The sequence below is a fragment of the Polypterus senegalus genome, chromosome 8, assembly GCF_016835505.1.
Source record: "Polypterus senegalus isolate Bchr_013 chromosome 8, ASM1683550v1, whole genome shotgun sequence".
Lineage (NCBI taxonomy): Eukaryota > Metazoa > Chordata > Cladistia > Polypteriformes > Polypteridae > Polypterus > Polypterus senegalus.
In genome coordinates this window covers 127,335,761-127,358,383 of record NC_053161.1, presented here as the reverse complement: position 1 = coordinate 127,358,383, position 22,623 = coordinate 127,335,761, and the positions used below count along the sequence as shown (strand labels likewise).

The 22,623-nt window shown below is 36.3% G+C and overlaps 1 protein-coding gene across 1 annotated transcript in view; it reads right to left on the bottom strand.

The window, feature by feature from the left end:
- Positions 1 to 4,668: 4,668 nt before the first annotated feature.
- mettl25 (methyltransferase like 25) overlaps positions 4,669 to 22,623 on the bottom strand; it is a 142,157-nt gene continuing 124,202 nt past the window's right edge. Inside the window, exon 12 of the mRNA XM_039761766.1 lies at positions 4,669 to 5,151. Within this exon, the coding sequence (XP_039617700.1) occupies positions 5,062 to 5,151 (90 nt within the window). The 3' untranslated portion in view covers positions 4,669 to 5,061. The remainder of the gene's footprint in view (positions 5,152 to 22,623) is intronic.

The window sequence follows — 22,623 nt, the reverse complement described above, 5'->3', positions numbered from 1 at the left end:
CCCGGCTGGCCTGGGAACGCCTTTGGGATTCTCCCGGAAGAGCTGGAAGAAGTGGCCGGGAGAGGGAAGTCTGGGCCTCTCTGCTTAAGCTGCTGCCCCCGCGACCCGACCTCGGATAAGCGGAAGAGAATGGATGGATGGATGGATGGCATATATTGGGAGACCAATTCCACCCGTCTTATATCTCTTTCTTCCTTTGGTTAATATTGGCTAAATTGCTAATGATAATGACAATAAATAGGTGTGTTTTATTATATCAAATTCAAAGCAATAACCAGTAAGCAATATGAAAAATTAGTGCCAAAAATAATCAGTCTTGTTTTCTATGTATAAACATGCACCAAGGAGAAAAATAAGCACCCTCTACTAAAAATTTACAAATGTCATTTTATGACATAAGTAATAGTTCTGATTTGGTATACCTAGGAGCAGCCCAAAAGGTCATTGAAAACAGATCATAAGCTATAGATTACATTTGTTATGGAGCATATGCTGTAACAACTTCACAGTTAAAAGCAATAATAACTCACCAAATGGTTGACTTCATACTTTGCTACTTTCACCAACTCAGACAGCTCTGACATAAAGATGACTTACTCCTTGTTTTGGATGTCCTTTTCTTCTGGACAGTATGGCTCCTTGTAAACAAACTCTGTACACATCTCACTACAATTTAATGGATTGGAATAGTTATAAAAACAGATTACTTTTAATTTTCTTTGGTGTATGTATAACTAATGGATATGTTCTGATATTCATCACTCCTTCTCCTTGCTTCTTCTCTTCACCTTTTTTGTGGAACTGGTCCTGTTTTTAACGTGGAATGCAAATGGAGCTGGCTTGACAAGCATTCATCATATATAGTTAATGCCCCATGAAAAATGTTCATTTTTTTAAAAAGTGCCCATTTATAGACATAATTTTACTACATTACTAGCTGTGCTACCCATCTAAGATTGGTTGAAATCTAAGTAATCAACGTAGACTTCAGCATTAACATTTACAGTACAGTATGTCCATCTGGTTGCTCTGTCTCTGTTACATGCCATTTGGTAAAGGATTCGTAAAAAACAGTGCTAATGTTTGTGATGTGTCATCTATTGGAAAGCAGAGACATATCAACCGGACAGATACTCAGACAGACACAAAGACACTTGTCTTTATATTAAGGTGGAAAAGAAACTTTACATGTAACAGAACAAATAAATGCAATTATATGGGAGTACTACAATAGTATAGATCATGACATAGGGAACCTGTGAATACAGTGCATCAGTGCAAGTAGTTAGATGTTACAAAAATCATGAAATGGATCGGCTACAAATGATGGGCTGCCATCACAAGGCTTTCTCCGTGATAATCTAATTGACCTGGAAAATTAAACAAAACAACAAAATAAGCCATTAACAGCCACTAGACAGTTTGTTTTTTTAGAGGTTTAGAAGGTTAGATATGTAGACCTTATATAAAACCATAATGAAAATATCATAATACACAGTACAACCTGAAAATACTACTTAACCAAATTCTGTCAACCACAAGAACAACCAACATTACTAATCATAGACAAACCAAGGTCAGTGGCACTAATTCTTTCTTCTCTGTGAAGAGGGTGAAACAAAATTTATTAGTGAAGCAGAATCAGTGCCAGGGGAAAAAAAAATGCCAGCTCTTATTTTGCTCAGTTAAGGTTTTCCACACACTAGATAAAATACTTGGGAAAATGAATTAAGTGAAAACTCTGCAATGAAAGTGGCAGTTAACCCGAGGATAAGATCATACTATATACCATTTTTTAACCTGCTTAATCCTCAGCAGGGTCGCAGGTGATAAGATCATAAAAAGTTAAAATTAAATATACACCTGAACTAATTATAAGGTCATAAATGTGGAAAAAAGCAATGGAGGACAGAAGACACTTCACCTAGCTTTCTACTTGAGGCAATGGAATTAATCTACATTATAATAAGAGAAGGATATGCATTCAGTATCTCTGTGAACTACAAACCATTTTTTCAAAAATTTTACATATTCATTTTCTAGACTTATGCATTATCTAGTGCTAATGAAACATTAATGATTATATACAGATGAACAAGCAAGGTCCAAACGAGTTTGACCAGCGAGAATATAGACTTATTCCTACAAAGACAGACAACAAAAGTCAAATTTCTTTTTGGATGCTTACCCACCATTTCCCCTAAAATTAGTCCTGAAGCGAAAAGTAAAAGATGATAGTAGCCATACGTTATATGAAAGCTAGTTTTAAGAGCTCAGATACTCGGTTACCTTTGTATATTTGTATTGGTAACTGACAATTCCAGCTTTCAGTATTTTATTTGTACTTTTTTTTGGTTTAGCTAGCTATCTTCCAAGGAGAAGCCATTGTTAAGATTCTTCTGTGCTGAGAATAGTACTGCAAGTGCACTTTTCTCTGTACAAATTGTATTTATTCCTGGAAAATCATTTACTTAATGTAATAATTTAAAAATAATACAATCTAAAAAAAAACAAATCAAAATGTACACAATGAACACACACACACACACATATATATATATATATATATATATATATATATATATATATATATATATATATATATATATATATATATATATATATATATATATATATATATATATAATTATAAAAGAATGGACTCCCAAGTTCAGCCCTGGGATGATTTATAAACTCTTCTCATTGGCCTACGAGTCAGTAGCCTTCAGGTTAAATATGTGTAGTGTATTAATCATGAATTCGGCAAAATGCTGCCCACAACCAGCCAGTAATGTGATTATTTAATCATGTAAGATTGCGCAGAAAACTGATGTGTTTAATTAACTGAATTCTCTCTTTACTACAAATGCCAGATTTAACAGAACAGTTGTTTTAAGACAAATTATGTTCTGCAGATTACAATTATTAACATATGTTAAGGATTCATGTCATTTTAAACTACACAGATTCATTGAAACTTCTGAAGTTCTAATTTAATTTAATCTAAGTTATTTTTATAGTGTGCATTACAGTTTTTTAAATTACTAGGGTGCTCGGCCCCCTGCTCACCCACCCCCGGGTTTGGTTTACCGGATATACAATTTAAAGAGATTGTTATTTTCATGGGAATTGTTACATATGCATTATTTTCACTTTTACTTTAAAACTTTTGTAAAAACAATACTTGTCCTTTAATTGCAGCCCTGGGCGTGGTTAAATCTTTCTCACAGGACATATAACACTGCTAGTGTGTGAACACACACTAAGGAGATGCCGTCGGATCATCTGCTGCTGCTGCTGGCGAGCTGTGTGTTCTTTTTGTCGCTCTGCACGTCAATCATTCAACAGCCTGTAGAGCAGCTGTCCTTTTGCCACTTCGTGCCTCTGCCGCTTGCATTGTGAAAGGGGGGTGCTGCTTGTTATGTTCGTCGCTTGCCATTGTTTTAAGAGGTGGGAGCACATGATGTCTGTCTGCCAAAAGCATTCCAACAACTGCTTGTTTAGATGTCCGTAACTTTAAAGTGTCTCTCGCGGAATGTCAAATTGTTAAAAATGCAGTATTCATTCATTCATGCATCCATCTATCTATCCATTCATCTTCTTAACTAACTTAGACTTTTCTAAGAAATATTTGTAGACCACATACTTAATGACATCAGTTAAAAGAATGACACAATGATTGTAAAAAAAATTTGCAGCCATGTCATCAGAGAGGCTGCAGTCTATCCCTGCAAACATAACGCACAAGGCGGAATAATTACTGGACAGGACGCCAGTTCCTCACAAGGAAAATAAAAATTCTAAAAACTATTGTTACTTAGAATATATAAATATTAGACCATATACAAATATTGAACCACAGAAGTGAATCACTTATTCAAAAACAAAAACATTATCTGCACCTGAAAATGAAACATTATCCAACTCTTATTAAAAAAAAAAAGAAAAAGAAATTAGATATGCAATATGTGACTTTGTTAATATTACTAAACATACTGGTTTTTGGAAAAAAAAATTAAGATAAAATACACCAAACCACTCAATTTCCTAACATTGAAGGGAGATCTAGTATATTATTCACAGAATGACTGTTTTGAAGAATTGGGCTCATAAACTATGGACATTGCAGTAAAGTTGGAAATGCCTGAATAAGTTCCTTGTCTCCTAAATGCACTAAGCTGTATTCTGCTGAATAGTGCAAATTCTGAGATAATCAGTCTTCACAGTTGATTGAATTTCTGTCAGAAGTGTTGCCTACAAGAGATTGATCTTACAGCAGGTTTCTTTGAAGACCATGTTCTTCATTCCATTTGCATTTATGAAAGACAGCAGATGAGCTGTACAGTGAATTGTACTCAACAGAAATCCACAATGTGAATTTGTCTTGCGACAAATATATTTTAGTCTTTACCGAGACTTTTATTAAATTTATTTATACAAAAAACATAAGCAGCAAAAAATACAACATATGGAGCAAAAAAGAAACTCATCACATGCATTCCCAAATAATAACTTCATTAACCAATGTATTCTTGCCATTGACATACTGTAAGAAAATAAATCCTTAGCAATAATATTAACCACATCAGGTACAATCCCTTGGCAAATATACATAAGATAAAATAAATCATTTATAAACTATTACAAATAAAAAGGCATCAAAAAGAGTATACTTAAAACACATTTAATAAATGTCTGATTTACACAGTAGCTTTGTATAAGCAAATTCTTATCAACATAAAAAAATTAAAAGCAAACCATTGCTGTACTGTTAATCAGAGAAGGAGGCAAAACAACGGTTGATGAAGTAAAGCAAGAAATCAGTAAGCTTCAGAATGGATTACTTAGGAGACTAAAATCTTCTTTGGTTCCAATTAAATGTCATGATTACATTATTTAAGGTAGCTTAACTGCCTAAGCTCACAAAAATGATCACTGAGGCAATGGTAACACCTTTCTTTTAAATAACCTTACAATGTATTCATCCTTTCGCTTCTTGATGGAAATTTTTAATTAACAGTGAAAATATAAAAAATACAAAAAAATGGAAGAAAATGGCACTTAGGAGTTCTTTATTCCAATCACTGCATAACATCTAGGTGATGTTAGTGGGTCAAACAATTGCACCAGTGCAGACCACGAAACACTCTCCTAAAATAAAAAGAAAGTAAGTAATTAAAATGAACAATTTACATTTTTAAAACTTGTCCCTGAGCACTAAAATTACATATACTGTATTGCATTGCTATCAGCTGAGGGACTACATAATCAGTTTCATTTAATTCCTTACATAATTAAGGCACAGGGGGTCAATGTGAATTCAATACAAGGTTAATCCTTTGTTAGTTTGTACAATAACAGCATTAACAAGACTATCTTTATTAATGCACTCTTCACAGCAGTGCTTCATGACTAGCTCTGGACTTAGGGCTAGTGTTACTGCAGTATTCATCTTGGAACAAACATACAACCTTCACACGATACCAAAGCTAAGTACTAGCTAAGACCCAGAAAGGTTAAATGTGCTAAAGATGGTACACACTATGGAATCAAAATGCATAGGCACTCATATAAAAGCAGCTACACACCTGAAAAATAAGTGCTTTTCTAAGCCTAAGTAAAAATCATTGAAACACTTTTATGGTTCGCTAACAGATAGACCACACTCGTTTTGCCACTACATTGCCTTTGTTAAAAAAACAATTTAGTACAGTCAGCCTTAATCGTTAAATCATTAAATGAATGTAATTCCTGCATTTCAGCAAATACTGCTTAGTTTTGACCAGTCCAAAATTAAGTCTGAACAAAAATATAAGGTGACAAAATCAATGGAAAACTGTACCAAAACTTGCCTTAATTTTTTAAGATCAGGGAATGAGATGGCGGGGCTGCACTGATACAAGTTGTTGGTACTTGTATTGAGAAAATAATGCCCTGTAAGTACTAATACTCTGTATCGACTTCATTATATATGACTCTTCATGTTTACAGAGAATTAGACCATTACTCTTCTCAAATGGCAAGTTCAGACTTTCAAAATGGCAGTAGTATTATACAAAGTATGGCAGAATTAAGAGGTACTTCAAAGCAAATCTTTGCATGGGGTAAGAGAAAGGAAAAATAAAATAAAGCAAAAGTGCTGACTAGCAGACAGACTTAACAATCACTGACAAGACAATTATTACAAATGCTGCTTCCATACTAATTTTTGATTATTTCCACTTTGTTTAATGTTTGTATGGCTTTATTCAGGAGATTTTGGTTTCTTTTCATTAGGTGGTTCTCCTGAGGGTTTTGATTTATTATACATGACCACTGTTCTTCAAAAAAAATTCAGTTTTGTTCAGTCGCTTGTGAAACAAGCAAAGCCAAACAGTGTCCAATTAATATAAAAAAGATGGCATGATTTTAGGTAAATGTAGCTCTAGACAGAGAAGCAGCATTAAAGGCTGTGCGTAATGATGTGAGGTCCACCATTCCATGTATATAATAATAAAAGACAAAAAAGAAACCCAAGCAACAAGCTCATGTAATGTAAGTGTGGGTGACAATGTGGCTTTGTGTTCACTTCTTATTCTTTGCTAACATTAAATTCTCAAAATTTTTGATGTTGGAGTTGAGTTGGAGTCTGTACCCATATGCATCTTCAAAAACATAAAGAATTAAAACTTTTTTTGTGTAACTGAATTCACAGTGTTTGCTACAGACAACCTGTGTGTTAATTTCAGTAGTCTATGCTTCTGTTAAATATCTTTCTGTTCTGATTATGAATCCAGAGAGAGCTTAATGTTAACTTATTTAATGGGCATGGCACTACAGGCATTGCATTTATTGTCAAAAATCCCAGACAGTTTAACTTACAAATTGATAAAGAACCACTGCTCTTTCAAGACATAAATAAAAAAGCCTACAGCCAATGCCAAATGTATCCAATTATAGTGCAGAAAATAAAAATGCAGGTTCTGTGCATGCTTTGGAAATGTAATAACACAGCTAATCAATCAGCAAGGGACAACCATATTTAGTGTGTAATTACAAACAAGTTCTTCACTTCAAAACAAATGTTAGGATTTCTGTAGCTGTGCCTTCTTTACAAAGGTGAAGAAACGAAAACCTCCGCACACCATGTTCAATTCAAAAATATAAATTACAGGTTGATGTTTCAAACCTTCAACAATGCTCAGACACTTGAGTGACTACTTCAAAATAGAAGCATAAAGCAGACCAGTCTAATGATATGATTATTAAATGCACTAGCAGCAGTTGAGCCTCACAGGAACCAGCCTGCTCCATTGCTAAAATGAACTAGCCAACTCCACATTTGTTGCAATCATTTGATTTTTGAAGAACAAAAACTAAAATGTGTTACAAGATATAATTTAACGATACTAGAGTCTACAATTTCAGTTGTATTGCTCTCAGTGCCAGGTAAGGTCCTTGCCACGGTTATCCTCAATAGGATCTGTGATCATTTGCTCACCTACAAGAGCAGTCTAGTTTTATGCCTAAGAAGTCTTCCATTGACTAAATCCTGGCACTGAGGATTCTCATTGTGCAAACACAAATATCTGCAGAGTTTCTTTGCAGCCTTTGTTAATTTTCATAAAGTGTTATACTTAGTTGATCAAACTCTCCTATGGGACATCCTTAAACTTTGAAGGATCCCCCCAAAGTTGCTGAATATCATGGTAGGCCCTACACTGGTACAGTGAGTGCTGTGCAGAGTGGAGCAGAACCTTTGGGTTTTTTGCAGTTGATTCTGGGGTTCGCTGGGGGTGTGTTCTTGCTCCTACTCTGTTCAATGTTTGCATGGACTGGGTGTTGGGCAGGGTCATGGGGTCCATTGGCTGTTGGGCTGTTAGTGAAGAAAGATTCACTGATCTTAACTATGCTGACGATACTGTGATCTTTGCAGAGTCAATGGAGGCTCTGTCTGGGCTTGTTAATGTCCTTGATAAATTCCAAGATCCAGGCCTTTAATCACCTCTTGGGCATAGCTATCAGCAATGTGTCTGTCTGTGGAGAGTGTTGTCCTCGTTGAGTGGTTTATTTACCTTTGCAGCAACATTCATGTCTCTGGTGTCTCTTCCTATGATGTCAGTAGATGGATTGGGAGAGCATGGGGGCCCTTGAGGTCGCTGCAAAGGGGTGTGTGGAGCTCCCAGTATGTCTGCAAAAGGATGAAGGTCCATGTCTTTAGAGTCCTGGTGCTTACTGTTTTGCTATATGGACACTATCCAGTAACCTGAGACGAAGATTGGACTCCTTTAGTACTGTGTCTCTTCAGAGAATCCTTGGGTACTGCTTGTTTGACTTTGGGTTGAACAAGCAGTTGCTCATGGAGTCCCGAATAACTAATACTTGCATTGTGAGGAAGCATTAGTTACGGCACTATGGCCATGTGGCACAATTCACAGAGGGTAATACAGTTGGCAGGATCCTCATTGTTGAGGACCCCACTAGTTGAACCAGGCCAAGGGGACACCCATGTAACAACTGGCTGCGACAGATAGATGGTCATTTCTGGAGGATGGGACTGGACCGCATGTCTTCCTGGGGGGGTTACCAACGAGGATCCTGAGCTGTTTCGTTGTGTGGTGCGTGCAGCAATGTGCTGTACCAGTGCTGCTCCCCTACCTGATGGATGGTGGGCTAATTCTTGATAAGTCAACGGAGATAAGCCAATGGCAGATAATTGTCATTGAAAGAAAACAATTTATAAAAATAAAAAAAAATATTCTAGAATAATGAATGGGAAAGAAAATTGTTAATTAAATGTTACTTTTCATTTAGTGTTTTTATTCAGCTAATGTTTACTGAAAACACAAATGCAAACATAACTCTCACAACAATCAATACCTGGCAAAAGAGTTGTTAATAAACTTTTGATATAAAGACTTGTTACAAAAGCAACTGTTTGCAATGCAATGATTGTAAGTAAAATTATACTGAAAAACTTCAGTGCTTATTTATTGATGTAGCATTTGCTTCCGATTTTGACAGTATTTAAGCAAATTTATTTTTTAACATAATGCCTTCTGAACATCACCAAGAAACAGATGAATTGTGTTGTACACTGTGCTATGTTTGAGAGCAGACTGGAAAGGAAGTCAATAGTCATTATATACTGTAAATAAGAAATGCAGTGTATATATTTAAGCATTTATGATTTGGAACGAAAACTGAAATATTGTTCAGTGTCAATCAGTCAATCATCATTTTACATTGTGCCTTTCACTGGGAGAGCCAGAGGACTTTTTAAATCAAACACTTCATATGTACATATAGCTATACTGAGAGCAAGAACAACTTAATAAACATTGATTGGAAATTGCCATGCTGTTGGGAAATACATAAATCCTACACAGCATCCCAATTTCAGGCCAAATATGGCTTAATATGCAACTGCCATCACTTTATAATTTCAGAACTTGGAGGTATAGATGTCTGCAATTTTAATGCATCTCCCCAAACTATTAATGTACTTTAATTCCTTTGAAGTTTGATTATTTTATCAAGAAGACAAAGTATTTGAAAAAAACATACATGTGAGAATTTTATATGCAGCAAATGCAGTAGAATGTCTATTTAATTCTGGCAGCAGGAACATATACTTCCACTTAATGTGCACACATACAAGAAACTGAGCATCACAGATGTTCAATGTCAAACAGAACTAGGTGCAGAAGTCAAATTTATACTCATTTTTGTAAGTCACCCACATTAGTGAAACTAAACTTCATAATTATTCTGTGTTATTGCCACATTTAACCTCATCTAAATACTGTGCTAGCTGGATTTGTAATCCCTTGAGATAATGTCATTTTTAAAAAAATTTTCTAAAATAAACAAAAATGAAAAAAAAAAAAAATCAAATAAACCACTAAACCATAGATAGATACTCAATTGAATTAACCCATTTGGAAAGTGCTAAAAGGTGGACCTGGAGAGGTAAATGTGAAGAACTGTCCAGGTATCAGATATGTAGATAACTGGAAAAAAAAACTGGTAGGAAAGACCCCAGAAAATGACAAGAAAGTGTATGGAATTTAACCACAGTGTGAAAGTCAAAGCACAGTTACATCAGTAGAACCCTTTTTAACCCACTGTAGCTCCTTTCTATTAACAATAAAATTGCATTCACAAATTTTTACCACCTGTTAAATAGGGTTAAAGATAAACATTTTCTTTATTATTCTATAAAAATGAATATTTTATTTACTTTCCATGCCAACATCTGATGACCAATTCACTCAGTATTGCTCGATTTGATTCTGCAACTGCCTTTAAGGCTTTTCATTTTCCATTGTGTTTTTAGGTGGAGGCTCCACCCCAGTCATAAATATTGATAAGTTACCTTTCAGTGGCAACATATTTAGATGTTAGCAGAATACCATCACAAGCATTATTCAGGCTTAAAAATGTAAAGCAGATTATTTCAAGTCACCCTAAATGTGACTCATGGTTAACCGTAATTGCACATATTTATGACCACTAAGTTACGCTTAGGATTAACGCCAAGGAGGTTAACATTTTTCACACACTCTTTTAAAATGTACAATCAATCATTAAGAAATGGAAAGAGTATGGCATAGATGTAAATCTGCCTATAGTAGGTCGTACACAAAACTGAGTGATCATGTAGGAAAAAGACTCATGAGAGAGGCCTATGAGAACTATGAGCCATAAGCTACAGAGGCCAAGGCCATGCAAACGACAATCATTGCCAGGGTGCTTAACTAATTGCACCTTTACAAAAAACACTGCATGTTTTCAAAAACATACCATCCAAACCATGAAACACAGTGGTAGCAGCATCATGCTGGGGGAATGCTTCTCTACAGTAGGCCCTGAAAGGCTTGTGAGGGTAGAGGACAAAATGAACACAGAAAATATAGGGAAATCATAGAAGAAAACCTGATGCAGTTTGCAAGACAACAACCCCAAGCATAAGGCCAAAGTGACAAAGAAATGGCTTAAAAACAGAAATGTTAATATCCTGGATTAATAAAACCTTAGGACAGATCTCAATTCCAAATGGGAATTTGTGGCTAGACTTGAAAAAGGCTGGTCATTCACAATCAGGATGCAAACTAAAAGAGCTTGAGCAGTTTTATGGAAAAAAATGTGGGGAAGCTGCAGTATCCAGATGTGCCAAGGTGAATTAGACCTGTCCACAAAGACTGAAGGGTGTAATTGCTGCCAAAGGTGCATCTACTAAATATTGGCTTGAAGGGGGTGAATATCTATTAATTATTTTGTGTTTTATGTGTGCCATTTATCTGGCATGTTTTCATATTGATATGAAAGAGCTTTTAAATCTTAATCTTTGTCCAAAAGGCCAAATTAAATCCACCATTACTAAATAGCGTACAACAAAAAAATGTGAAAACCTCCAAGGGGGTAAATACTTTTTAGACACTGTATAAATATAATTCTTACAATATAAATATATTAAAAATTAAATTCAAAATAAATGTATGAACAGGGGCGGCATGGTGGAGCAGTGGGTAGCGCTGCTGCCACACAGTTAGGAGACCCAGGTTCGCTTCCCGGGTCCTCCCTGCGTGGAGTTTGCATGTTCTCCCCGAGTCTGCGTGGGTTTCCTCCGGGTGCTCCGGTTTCCTTCCACAGTCCAAAGACATGCAGGTTAGGTGCATTGGTGATCCTAAATTGTCCCTATTGTGTGCTTGGTGTGTGGGTGTATGTGTGTGTCCTGCGGTAGGCTGGTACCCTGCAACAGGATTTGTTCCTGCCGTGCACCCTGTGTTGGCTGGGATTGGCTCCAGCAGACCCCCGTGGCCCTGTAGTTAGGATATAGTGGGTTGGATAATGGATGGATGTATGAACAGTCAACAGGAAATAATATTACTTAGCAATGTTGTCGTCAATTTGTAGGGAGTAACTCTGAATCACCGTCTGTGTAAAAGTTGGCATATTTTTATTTCACTTATGTGAACGTTATCTGGGTACTGTAGAAAGTAGCAAAGATCTTTTGAAATAGAAGATTTCAAAAATTGGTCTGAATTATTCATAATGCTCTTTAGGCATCAAAATGATGAGCCTGTAAGGATAACATTACATAGTTTTTATTATGCAACTGGCTTAAAATAAAGCAGTTAAACCTTGCAGAACTGATGACCTGATGGACTTTAGTAGCCCAAGAGATCATTAGAAAGCAAAAATTTCCCAAACACTTCTCCAGCATTTTCCAGTTAGTAAGGTTTTTGTTCTTACATTTATACTCTACTGGTCTGTGTCAACATTTGTTTGTGCTTTGATCTTTAGATGTGGTCAGTTTGGTTACCTATTTATTGCACTCACATTACGCATTCCTTAAAAGCTTGCAAGCAAACTTATTTTTACAGCTTTTTAACCTCCAGCCTAGGATACATTATTAAACTCAGTCATCAGCAGAATGCAGACCATCTTTGAAGTACAAACTCAACATGTTAAGCAAAAACCACACATGACTTTTCTGACAATAGCAGCTCCAAAGTTTAAATGCTGGCTTTACAATGGTCTGGTGCGAGTGTGCAGGTGTGATTGAGGATGGCCTGGATGTACTTGAATCCCATTCAGGACTGGTTTCCACCTTGTACTCAAATCTATCAGGACTGGATTAATGTTGCTTTCAGCCACAACTTACAGTCTACAGCTCAGCCAGAGCCCTACTTTATTTGTACTATCTTTTTTTCTGAAACCATCATGAAATATCTTGTCTCATTTCATCTCTTCTCAACATACAGATTATCTCTTCATCTAGGTCACATTGAAATTGTGACTACTGATTGGTTTAACCCTTTTTCCGTCATGCAGGCAACAAAACAGTAGTTGAAGCAGGTAGCCAGATGTAATAAAAAAAAAATAAAATAAATAAATGCGAGAGACCAATGCATTACTATGATGTGTAAATGTAATTGTTTTGATGGACAGAGAAAAAAACAACTCCATAAATGCAAAAGCAAGACAGTAAACGAAGTTCAATAGGATAATATCCTAGCTTTTTAGTGTAACTGTAAACTGTGGCTGCTGCATTTAAAGTAATTTTTTCCTTTTAACTTTTCAAGAAAAAAAAATAGGCACAAGACCAAAGAACATGCAATTTTAGTGACATTAAGCAGAAACTTGTAAAGTGCTAATAAAGTGGAATGGAAGTTTCTGTCAAACTAATCTTGTAGTAAAAACATACAGTTCTTGAAAGTAATATAAAATATGGAGTGAGCACAAAAGAAACAGGAATGGAGGTAAGGGTGTTTGTACGGGTGCAGTAATGTAGGAGTGACATATTAGATAATATAAAACAATCCGTACACTTATTTCTTCAAGAAAGATGCTAGGCTGTGCAAAATTGCTTTTACTCAAACAAATGCTCAAATAAATACAAGAAATAATATTTATTACACCATTTCTTTACTTTGAAAGTATTGTTTTATCAATCAGCAAAAATAACATTACAGTGCAGCTACAGTATATGTAGACCTGGTACCTAATTAATTACCAAAACATTCCACCTGCCTAAAACATGTTTTTTACACTATACTGAACAACTACATTGTACAAGAATTTGTTGTAAATAGGAAAAATGTTATATTAATTAAATGCCTTATACCACACATGAAAAATAAGCCAAATAGTACTTTATGGGTTATGAATTTACTTTGGAAATTAAATATACACTGAATCATCCATCCATGCAGTCATCTATCTTGAAAACCACTAATACAAATACAGTCGTTCCTTCAGATGTGCAAACTTGGCTTTCACGGTTTTCAGTTATTTGTGAGTTGGCTGTGGACAATTACATGAAATATTTTTGGAGCTGGCTGAAAGATCACAAAAGCTTGCAAAGAACACATAAACCAAAAATATATAATTACTGAAAACTGATCTGTATCACATACAGGTATCTACATATTAGTGTTATTTAATATTTGTTATTTTAAATTCATACTATATTTTTAATATTGAAAGTTATTTTGGTTAAAAAAAAAAGAGCCTTGGGATCTATGCAAGCTACCTTCCAGCTGGTACACTTTCTCTCTCTCTTTCTTTGTCTGTCTGTCTGTCTCACTTCTACCTGAAATCAGTATAGAGTTCTAGCAATCCTTCTCAGTTCTCAAGTGCTTGCTCGCTTCTCAATTTCCTTTCTCCTAACAAGACAGCCCACAAGGTTGTTGGGAGGGGCACATTTGCTGGGGTCTTCTGCTCCTTACCCTCACAAATGTGAAAATGTTACCTGTAGTTTATATTTAGCAAAATGGATTTGCATGGCAAAAAGCCCTGCCAAAAAATTGTCATCTAAAGGCCATGTCACATTATGTGATGTTTCCAATGATTTTCAGTCATAGCCTTCTTTTACACAATCTTAGCGAGTTGGCAGTGCAATACTGTGAAACCAGCTGTGAAATGCCCTTTGGCTCAGTCCAGCTTGTCTACAGCTTACGTTGACAAAATCAAATCTTTTGATTTTGACTTTTGAGGCAGGGGTGGGCACTGTGTGCATGAGAGCTGACAAGCAATGAATGCTCATCAAGTACAGTGCATACAATGCAGTGATGAGGTATATGGGCTCGTTTATACTTCACGCTCAGAGCGCGTACGTGCCTGCATCATGGCTACCATGCGTTCTCAGCGTTCATTTGATGCATCCTCTGAGCAGGTCCTCAGAAATTAACGCGACACATGCACGAGTTGCAGTACCAGCAAAAAGTCGTAAGCTTTGTGGATCCTACGAGATCAGTGTGCGCGCTTTGATGTTTGATGAATGGTTCGATGTGCAAAATGCCGACATACAGATGTATTTGTGGTGCTTTTATATTCAAGCGTCACATATTTACAATCGTAATGACACGATACATTTTAAAAGTCTCACATGACCTTCTTCTGTGCTGTATTTTTTTTTTTTTTTTTGCAACTTCATAACAGCAACATGATGTACAGGCTATATTTGAGTCATTGAGAAAAAAAATTAAGGACCTGGTGAAAATGTGTATTTTGTGATTATTTTCGGGTTTAGTCTTGAAAAGTCAACTTTAACCTCGTAGTTTACTTTATCATTAAAGCAGACCATTGTAAACGTCATCCCAGTTTTTATTCACCACTGCAAGCAGCAATAGATCACCACACAGAACACATTAAATGTATGATATTCCAACTCTCTGCACATTTAGAATCTTTAGATTTATACTTGATATCACTTTCATGATGAAATGCATTAAATTGTGTGTTACATTTTACAGATATCTCGTTAATTTCATTTAAATAATGAATACTTTACTGTTAATAATTACATACATGGGGATGACATGGTGGCGGAGCGGTAGCACTGCTGTCTCGCAGGTAGTTATGTCGCTGGTATTCCCTGCTTGGATTCCACAATGTGCTCCAGTTTCCTTCCAAAGATATGCAGATTTGGGGATCTGGTGCCGCTAAAATGAAGCTAGTGTATGTATGTGCTTGTATTAAGATTGCGATGAGCTGAGGCCTCGTCCAGGGATTTTTTCTCATTTGTGCCCAATGCTTGCTGGAATGGACACAACCCTGGATCGATGGATTTAATCAATAAACATCATTTTCAGAGATATTGCGGTAAGGTGTCATCTGAATTTAATGGGTGTTCTAGGCAATTCACAACACAGAGAAGCTGAATATATTCTCACCGTGATAATATCTCACACTGCCACCTGGTGAATTCCTCCAGATTTACGTAAAGTACGTGCGCAAGTATAAACACTAAAACAATTGCATAGCAGGAGTGTTCGCTGCAGCATGCATCACGTGAAGTATAAACCCGGCCTAAGGAACAAAGGGGCTTTGAACCTCACAAACAAAATAGAAGCTTGACTGTCTGATCTTTTGAGTTTTATGTACAATGACAGAATAGAAAAAAAGACAAAAGGGCCAAGATTGTGGCTGAACTGTTAACCCTCCATAAAGCACACACTCCATCAGGCAGAAAACACTATTGGTTATCAAAAACAGGTTGGCATGCAGTTGGTAAATTTGACAAGCTCAGTAATTTTCAATCATATACAGTGAAATGGTCTAGCGATGAGATCAGCAACTGCAGTCAGCTACTTGACATACCCTGTGACTAGAAGTTAACTAATGTGACATTGGCATTAGTGTTAGCTGCTAATGTTGGTGTCACTTTAGATATGTGACAGAGAGCAAAAAGCTTTGCATGATTTTTACCTTCACTGGAAGTTTGTTGAACTATGGCTATCACTTTGATGCTGTATTTTGGTTGCATTTATAAACTGTATCTATGCTTGACTTTGTATATGTAATTTAAATTTTTGCTGTTTAAAATCTTTAAGTTATACCACAAAGCTCCTCCTGTTACCTTTTTTTCCTGTATGCTTTGTGGTTCATAGTACTTTTGGATTACATACTTGATGCTGTATTCTAATCTTGTTTTCTATGTAAGATCCTTGTGGTGATATATGCTTTTAATTGATCAAACACTAGCTCTGTCGAGGATAGATCCCGTTGTCTTCCAATCTGCCTTCCATATTGTGCCATCTACACTCACCTAAAGGATTATTAGGAACACCTGTTCAATTTCTCATTAATGCAATTATCTAATCAACCAATCACATGGCAGTTGCTCCAATGCATTTAGGGGTGTGGTCCTGGTCAAGACAATCTCCTGAACTCCAAACTGAATGTCAGAATGGGAAAGAAAGGTGATTTAAGCAATTTTGAGCGTGGCATGGTTGTTGGTGCCAGACGGGCCACAATCTGATCAGTTACTGGGATTTTCACGCACAACCATTTCTAGGGTTTACAAAGAATGGTGTGAAAAGGGAAAAACATCCAGTATGCGGCAGTCCTGTGGGCGAAAATGCCTTGTTGATGCTAGAGGTCAGAAGAGAATGGGCCAACTGATTCAAGCTGATAGAAGAGCAACTTTGACTGAAATAACCACTCGTTACAACTGAGGTATGCAGCAAAGCATTTGTGAAGCCACAACACGCACAACCTTGTAGCAGATGGGCTACAACAGCAGAAGACCCCACCGGGTACCACTCATCTCCACTACAAATAGGAAAAAGAGGCTACAATTTGCACAAGCTCACCAAAATTGGACAGTTGAAGACTGGAATAATGTTGCCTGGTCTGATGAGTCTCGATTTCTGTTGAGACATTCAAATGGTAGAGTCAGAATTTGGCGTAAACAGAATGAGAACATGGATCCATCATGCCTTGTTACCACTGTGCAGGCTGGTGGTGGTGGTGTAATGGTGTGGGGGATGTTTTCTTGGCACACTTTAGGCCCCTTAGTGCCAATTGGGCATCGTTTAAATGCCACAGGCTACCTGAGCATTGTTTCTGACCATGTCCATCCCTTCATGACCACCATGTATTCATCCTCTGATGGCTACTTCCAGCAGGATAATGCACCATGTCACAAAGCTCGAATCATTTCAAATTGGTTTCTTGAACATGACAATGAGTTCACTGTACTAAAATGGCCCCACAGTCACCGGATCTCAACCCAATAGAGTATCTTTGGGATGTGGTGGAACGGGAGCTTCGTGCCCTGGATGTGCATCCCACAAATCTCCATCAACTGCAAGATGCTATCCTATCAATATGGGCCAACATTTCTAAAGAATGCTTTCAGCACCTTGTTGAATCAATGCCACGTAGAATTAAGGCAGTTCTGAAGGTGAAAGGGGGTCAAACACCGTATTAGTATGGTGTTCCTAATAATCCTTTAGGTGAGTGTAGACATGCTGGCACTAAATAGTCCTCCATGCTGGTAGCAATTTCTTATATGGAGGAATATGCAGGCAGTACAACAGCATTTTGAGCTGGCTGTGAAGTCACATGTCAAAAAGTGATCTATCACTTGCATCACTATCAAATAATCATAATATAATATTATATATTATATAATATTATATAATAATAGCTGTAGCTCCTAAATGCTGTTAAAAGATATACATGTAACATTTATAGTCTTGTATTTTCTGGCATGCATTAAAATGGTACAAGATGATGGTTAGCTTAAGCCACATGAATATTTTATATCAGTTGCATTTCTTGTGTGAGTAAAGTTAGTTTAGCCTGGATTGTTTTGTAATATCTGGTTTTCACTTTTGACTTTATAAGTACTCAGGCCAGTAAACCATATGCAAAATTGTATCATTGTCCATTTTCATTCACTTTGTTCATATAGGATCTGAATTTGCACAATCCCTTTGGGATTCTCAAAGATGCTGAAAAATTACAGGCAGAAAGACACAGGTTAGCTTTTTTAGTAAAACAGTCTGTTTAAATTTAGTTCATAAATCAAATTAGGTTTAGTTTTATTTTTGAAACCCTAATTAATTGAATTCCAGGGCCTCTACAAAATTACTGGAAAATGAGACAGACCTGAGCTTTTCAACAAAGATTAGCTTAATTAATTTAATAGCACATCTTGGATTGTGCGTCACTTTTTCTGATATCTGCAAACAAAAATGCTTGATTCTGCTGCAAATTTCTTTCAATTATACATCAAATTTTGTGATTACTTTGTCATTAATTGTGGGTTCTTTTCATAGTTATTTACATGTATATTAATAAAAATAAAGCACATTTATTAACATATAGTATTTTGTGCCACTTTTAATATTATTTAAAACAAGAGTTTTTAATAAAAGTAGTCAAAACAAGGTCCATTTATCAAAGTGGAAAAATGGATTTATTATGTCCTTAAAAAGAGCTGCAAATATTATAATATAATTAAAGTAATTAAAAAGTATATGTGGCAATAAATGTAGCTGGAATTCAATATCACTGCACTTTATGATGTACTGTATATACCAAACATTGTGCCCACACCACAGATTTATAAAACAAAGTGCCATTCTAATGCTACATTTGTTGTTTGAACACATTAAGAGGAAGGAGGATCAGGGACCTTACTGTCTATGGGCCAGTGTCAACATGAGCATCCTCAATGTCAACAGTGTTGTTGGAGTCATCGTTATCAGCTGCTCCACTGTGAATTCACCGATTGTGGTACAAGGACACCAGTACTTTTAGGATGCTGTTGGAGGTTCATTCCTGTCGGCAGGATGGCACAAAAATGTGTGGATTCTGTTGTATGAAAGATACATGTTCTCCTGTGTTTCTGTAGTTTTTTTTGGTTATTCCAAATTTCTTACCATATTCTCGAAGCCATGCAGGTCTGGTTAAACGGCCCAAGTGGACCCTGTGATGGACTGTTACCCTTACCAAGCTCCATTCCTGCATTGTGCTCAGTACTGATAGAATTAGGGTCTTGATCACGGCTCCTTTAAATTGGATTATAAAGGCTTGAGAGTGACTATGACTATTATTCATTTGCCAGTTAACATAATATATTTGATTTGAGAGTACCACGAACTGTTGCCAAAACCAAAGAATATTTCTATAAGACCGTAAGGGAATGAAAAGGTGAATTGCAGTATCATGGGGGAAGGCGTGCCGCTAAAGTATTATTTTTCTGCTAAAATGTATTTCTTTTCAGAGTCAGAGAGGTGGCATCCTTAGCCATGGGTATATCTACAGTGGATTTTCTGGACAGTTATACTTGAGCATTGTTTTTTATCGTATTAGGCATGTCACTTATTTTAATTTTCAGATTCAATGTTTAGCAGGTGATCAATTCACGATATTTTGGGTCAACTTCTCATGTTTTAAATGTGCTGTATAAGTAAAAATGACTTGTCTTGACTTCATATAAACATTTTAAGAAATGATAACAAGTGCTTTAAATTGTCAAAACAATCAAGTGTCCATGTCGAAGTCACCAAATTGACAATCAATGAAACAATCATGTGTCAGCATGGCAAAGTCATAAAAGAAAAAGTGTGCTGTACTGTTAAAAGTCTGATCAATTCTTTGTTAAGGAGATCTATTCTTTAAGTCATTCAGGGGCCTATGGGGGTTATAGTCTAGGCTTGTGCTAGTGTGAGAAATAGCATGAGATACACAATTTTGCACTTGCAGTTGATCCTTCATGGCTAAATTTTTATTTGTCTGAAAGTGTGTTTCTCTATATTTGAACAAGCCTTTGGAAAAAAAAACCTCTGCCTGCATGAGGAATTTATTTTGTAACACTATATACTGCAACTGCACTTAATCTTAGCCTAGGTCTGCTAGTCCTCAGCTCTGAGGCACACTGTAACAGTGCTAAACGCGAAAGTTAGTCTTGTTACCATAAATACGTACTAAGACTGGATCAGCACAGGATCATCCCATGCTGACAGCACACTGCAACTGACCCAAACTGTTTTTTTTCTAAATGAAAACATGAGATTATAATTTTTTCTCTGCCATCATTTTCAACTACACAGGGTAAGAAAAATTTCATGAAACTATAAACTATGAAAAATTATATATTGGGAAGGAAAAGGAAAGTTTACAGTAATCAGAACAGTTTAAAAACATTGCAAAATTGTGGAAGACTCAATTTGTAAATGACATTTACTAGTTCACTATGAGAATACTTTACAGTACATAAAGGCAAAACTGCCTTGTTTTGTTTGAGTAATGGTTCTGCAATCGCACTCAAAAGTATTACAAAACATGACAAAGTATTTTAATCACTACTTTGCTGGTGAAGCAAAGGAAAACACATGATCCACAGAATGCAATTAATAAGAAAAGAACAGTTTATTAGGGTTAGAGTTTCAAAATGGGGAAAAAAGCAACGAGGTTGCAGGATGGAAATTGATTCTAAAGAAATAGTGCATCAAACTATGTACAGTCTTCTCTACTGTTCTGGTCAAAAAGGAGTGTCTTTACTGTGATGTGCTGGTTGCTACATCCTGTTAAAAGGACTGTTATTACACAACGAAACCGATTCTCTTTCCCTGTCCACTCTCTCAAGATGTCACTGTCGTTCTTTTCTCTGATCCTGCAGACACCACTTCTCCTTCTGTTTCTCTCTCTCAATAATTTTTTGGTAAAACAATACTCAACCATACTGTCACACACCTGTTTCAAATTCATAAACTTCTCTTACATCCTACTCTGGGCAGCCTCCTCTCTTCCCCGTTTGGTTCGTGTCGGCAGCTCACATCCCATCTTGCCTGTTATACTCATTTATATAGCCAGGTCATGCTATCACCTTCCCATTTCATCTTAGCATACAGTCATAGCCAAGTTGCTACAGTAGTAAAGTCTGTCATGTACCAATAGTGTTGGGAACATTAAAGTAGCATAGTCATATTACCCATTACTGTAACTAAATGCGCCTTTCACTGGCCAGCATTTGTTATTGAATCCTAAGTCCATACAGAAATCCTCATGAAAATGATCATAAACATAGCCAAAATTTGACAGTTTTCTTGTGTTTTATAAATATGCATGCAGTGAAGTACATCCCTTTTTTCCCATTCCCAAATGCGAGCTCCCCCCAAGATTCACAGTATGCCATCAGATCACACTGTTTCAAAATATATATAGTAAATTACAGGATTAAAACTAAACTAGGTTTCTTTTACTGGATTGCACACAGTACACTCTTTTCTACTTGTATGTGTGATTGTGCCTTTCAAAGGACAATGTACCACATTTGCATCATGCTTTACACTCAGTGCTGCTGCATTAATCATTGGCTCCCTGTGACATTAAAACTAGGCCGATTAAATTTATCCCTCAGCACATGCAGGACTAAATGTATACCTATTACTTTTTATTCAGTTCATTTCACTTGATAAGAAAAGAAGCACTATGCATGTGTGCTTTCTCACTAGCTGTAACAAAACAGTCGGAGTTAACAAGTATGCATGATGTTAAATACTTCTGTGAAGTATTTTTTACTTATAAGCTTCCAAAGTAAAGCAGTAATATATATCTTTTTTTGTTTCTTAAATAACACAAATATTTTTAATTCAATAAAATAATTATTATAAGGAATTGTAAAATTGCCAGAGAGCAAAAAAAAAATAAAATAAAAATAAGGGACACAGTGAAGAAAACAAACAGGTCTATTTTGTGATTAAAGTCAACATTTCAACTATAATCTTGAAATTTCAACTTTATTTTCATAGTTTATTTCATATGGAATCATATAGAGCCACAGAGAAGAAAAAAATTAGAGGCACATTAAACATGAAAATGCTTTAGTGACTGCAAAATCAGCTACATGGTCAATTCCAGAGAATCAATGATGTAGAAATAAAAATGCATAGTAATGTAAATTCTAAGCAAACATTTAAATGTAGAAGGAGTAACACATTAAAAATAGATTGCCTTAAATGCTAGAAGTATCAAAAATAAGGTAAGTGATTTGGAGTTGTATGCAGCTGGGCATAATTACAATATTATAGCAATAACGGAAACCTGGCTAAACAACGGGCGGCATGGTGGCGCAGTGTGTAGCGCTGCTGCCTCGCAGTTAGGAGACCCAGGTTCGCTTCTCAGGTCCTCCTTGCGTGGAGTTTGTATGTTCTCCCCGTGTCTGTGTGGGTTTCCTCCAGGTACTCCAGTTTCCTCCCACAGTCCAAAGACATGCAGGTTATGTGCATTGGCGATTCTAAATTGTCCCTGATGTGTGGGTGTGCGTGTGTGTGCCCTGCGGTGGGCTGGCGCCCTGCCTGGGGTTTGTTTCCTGCCTTGTGCCCTGTGTTGGCTGGG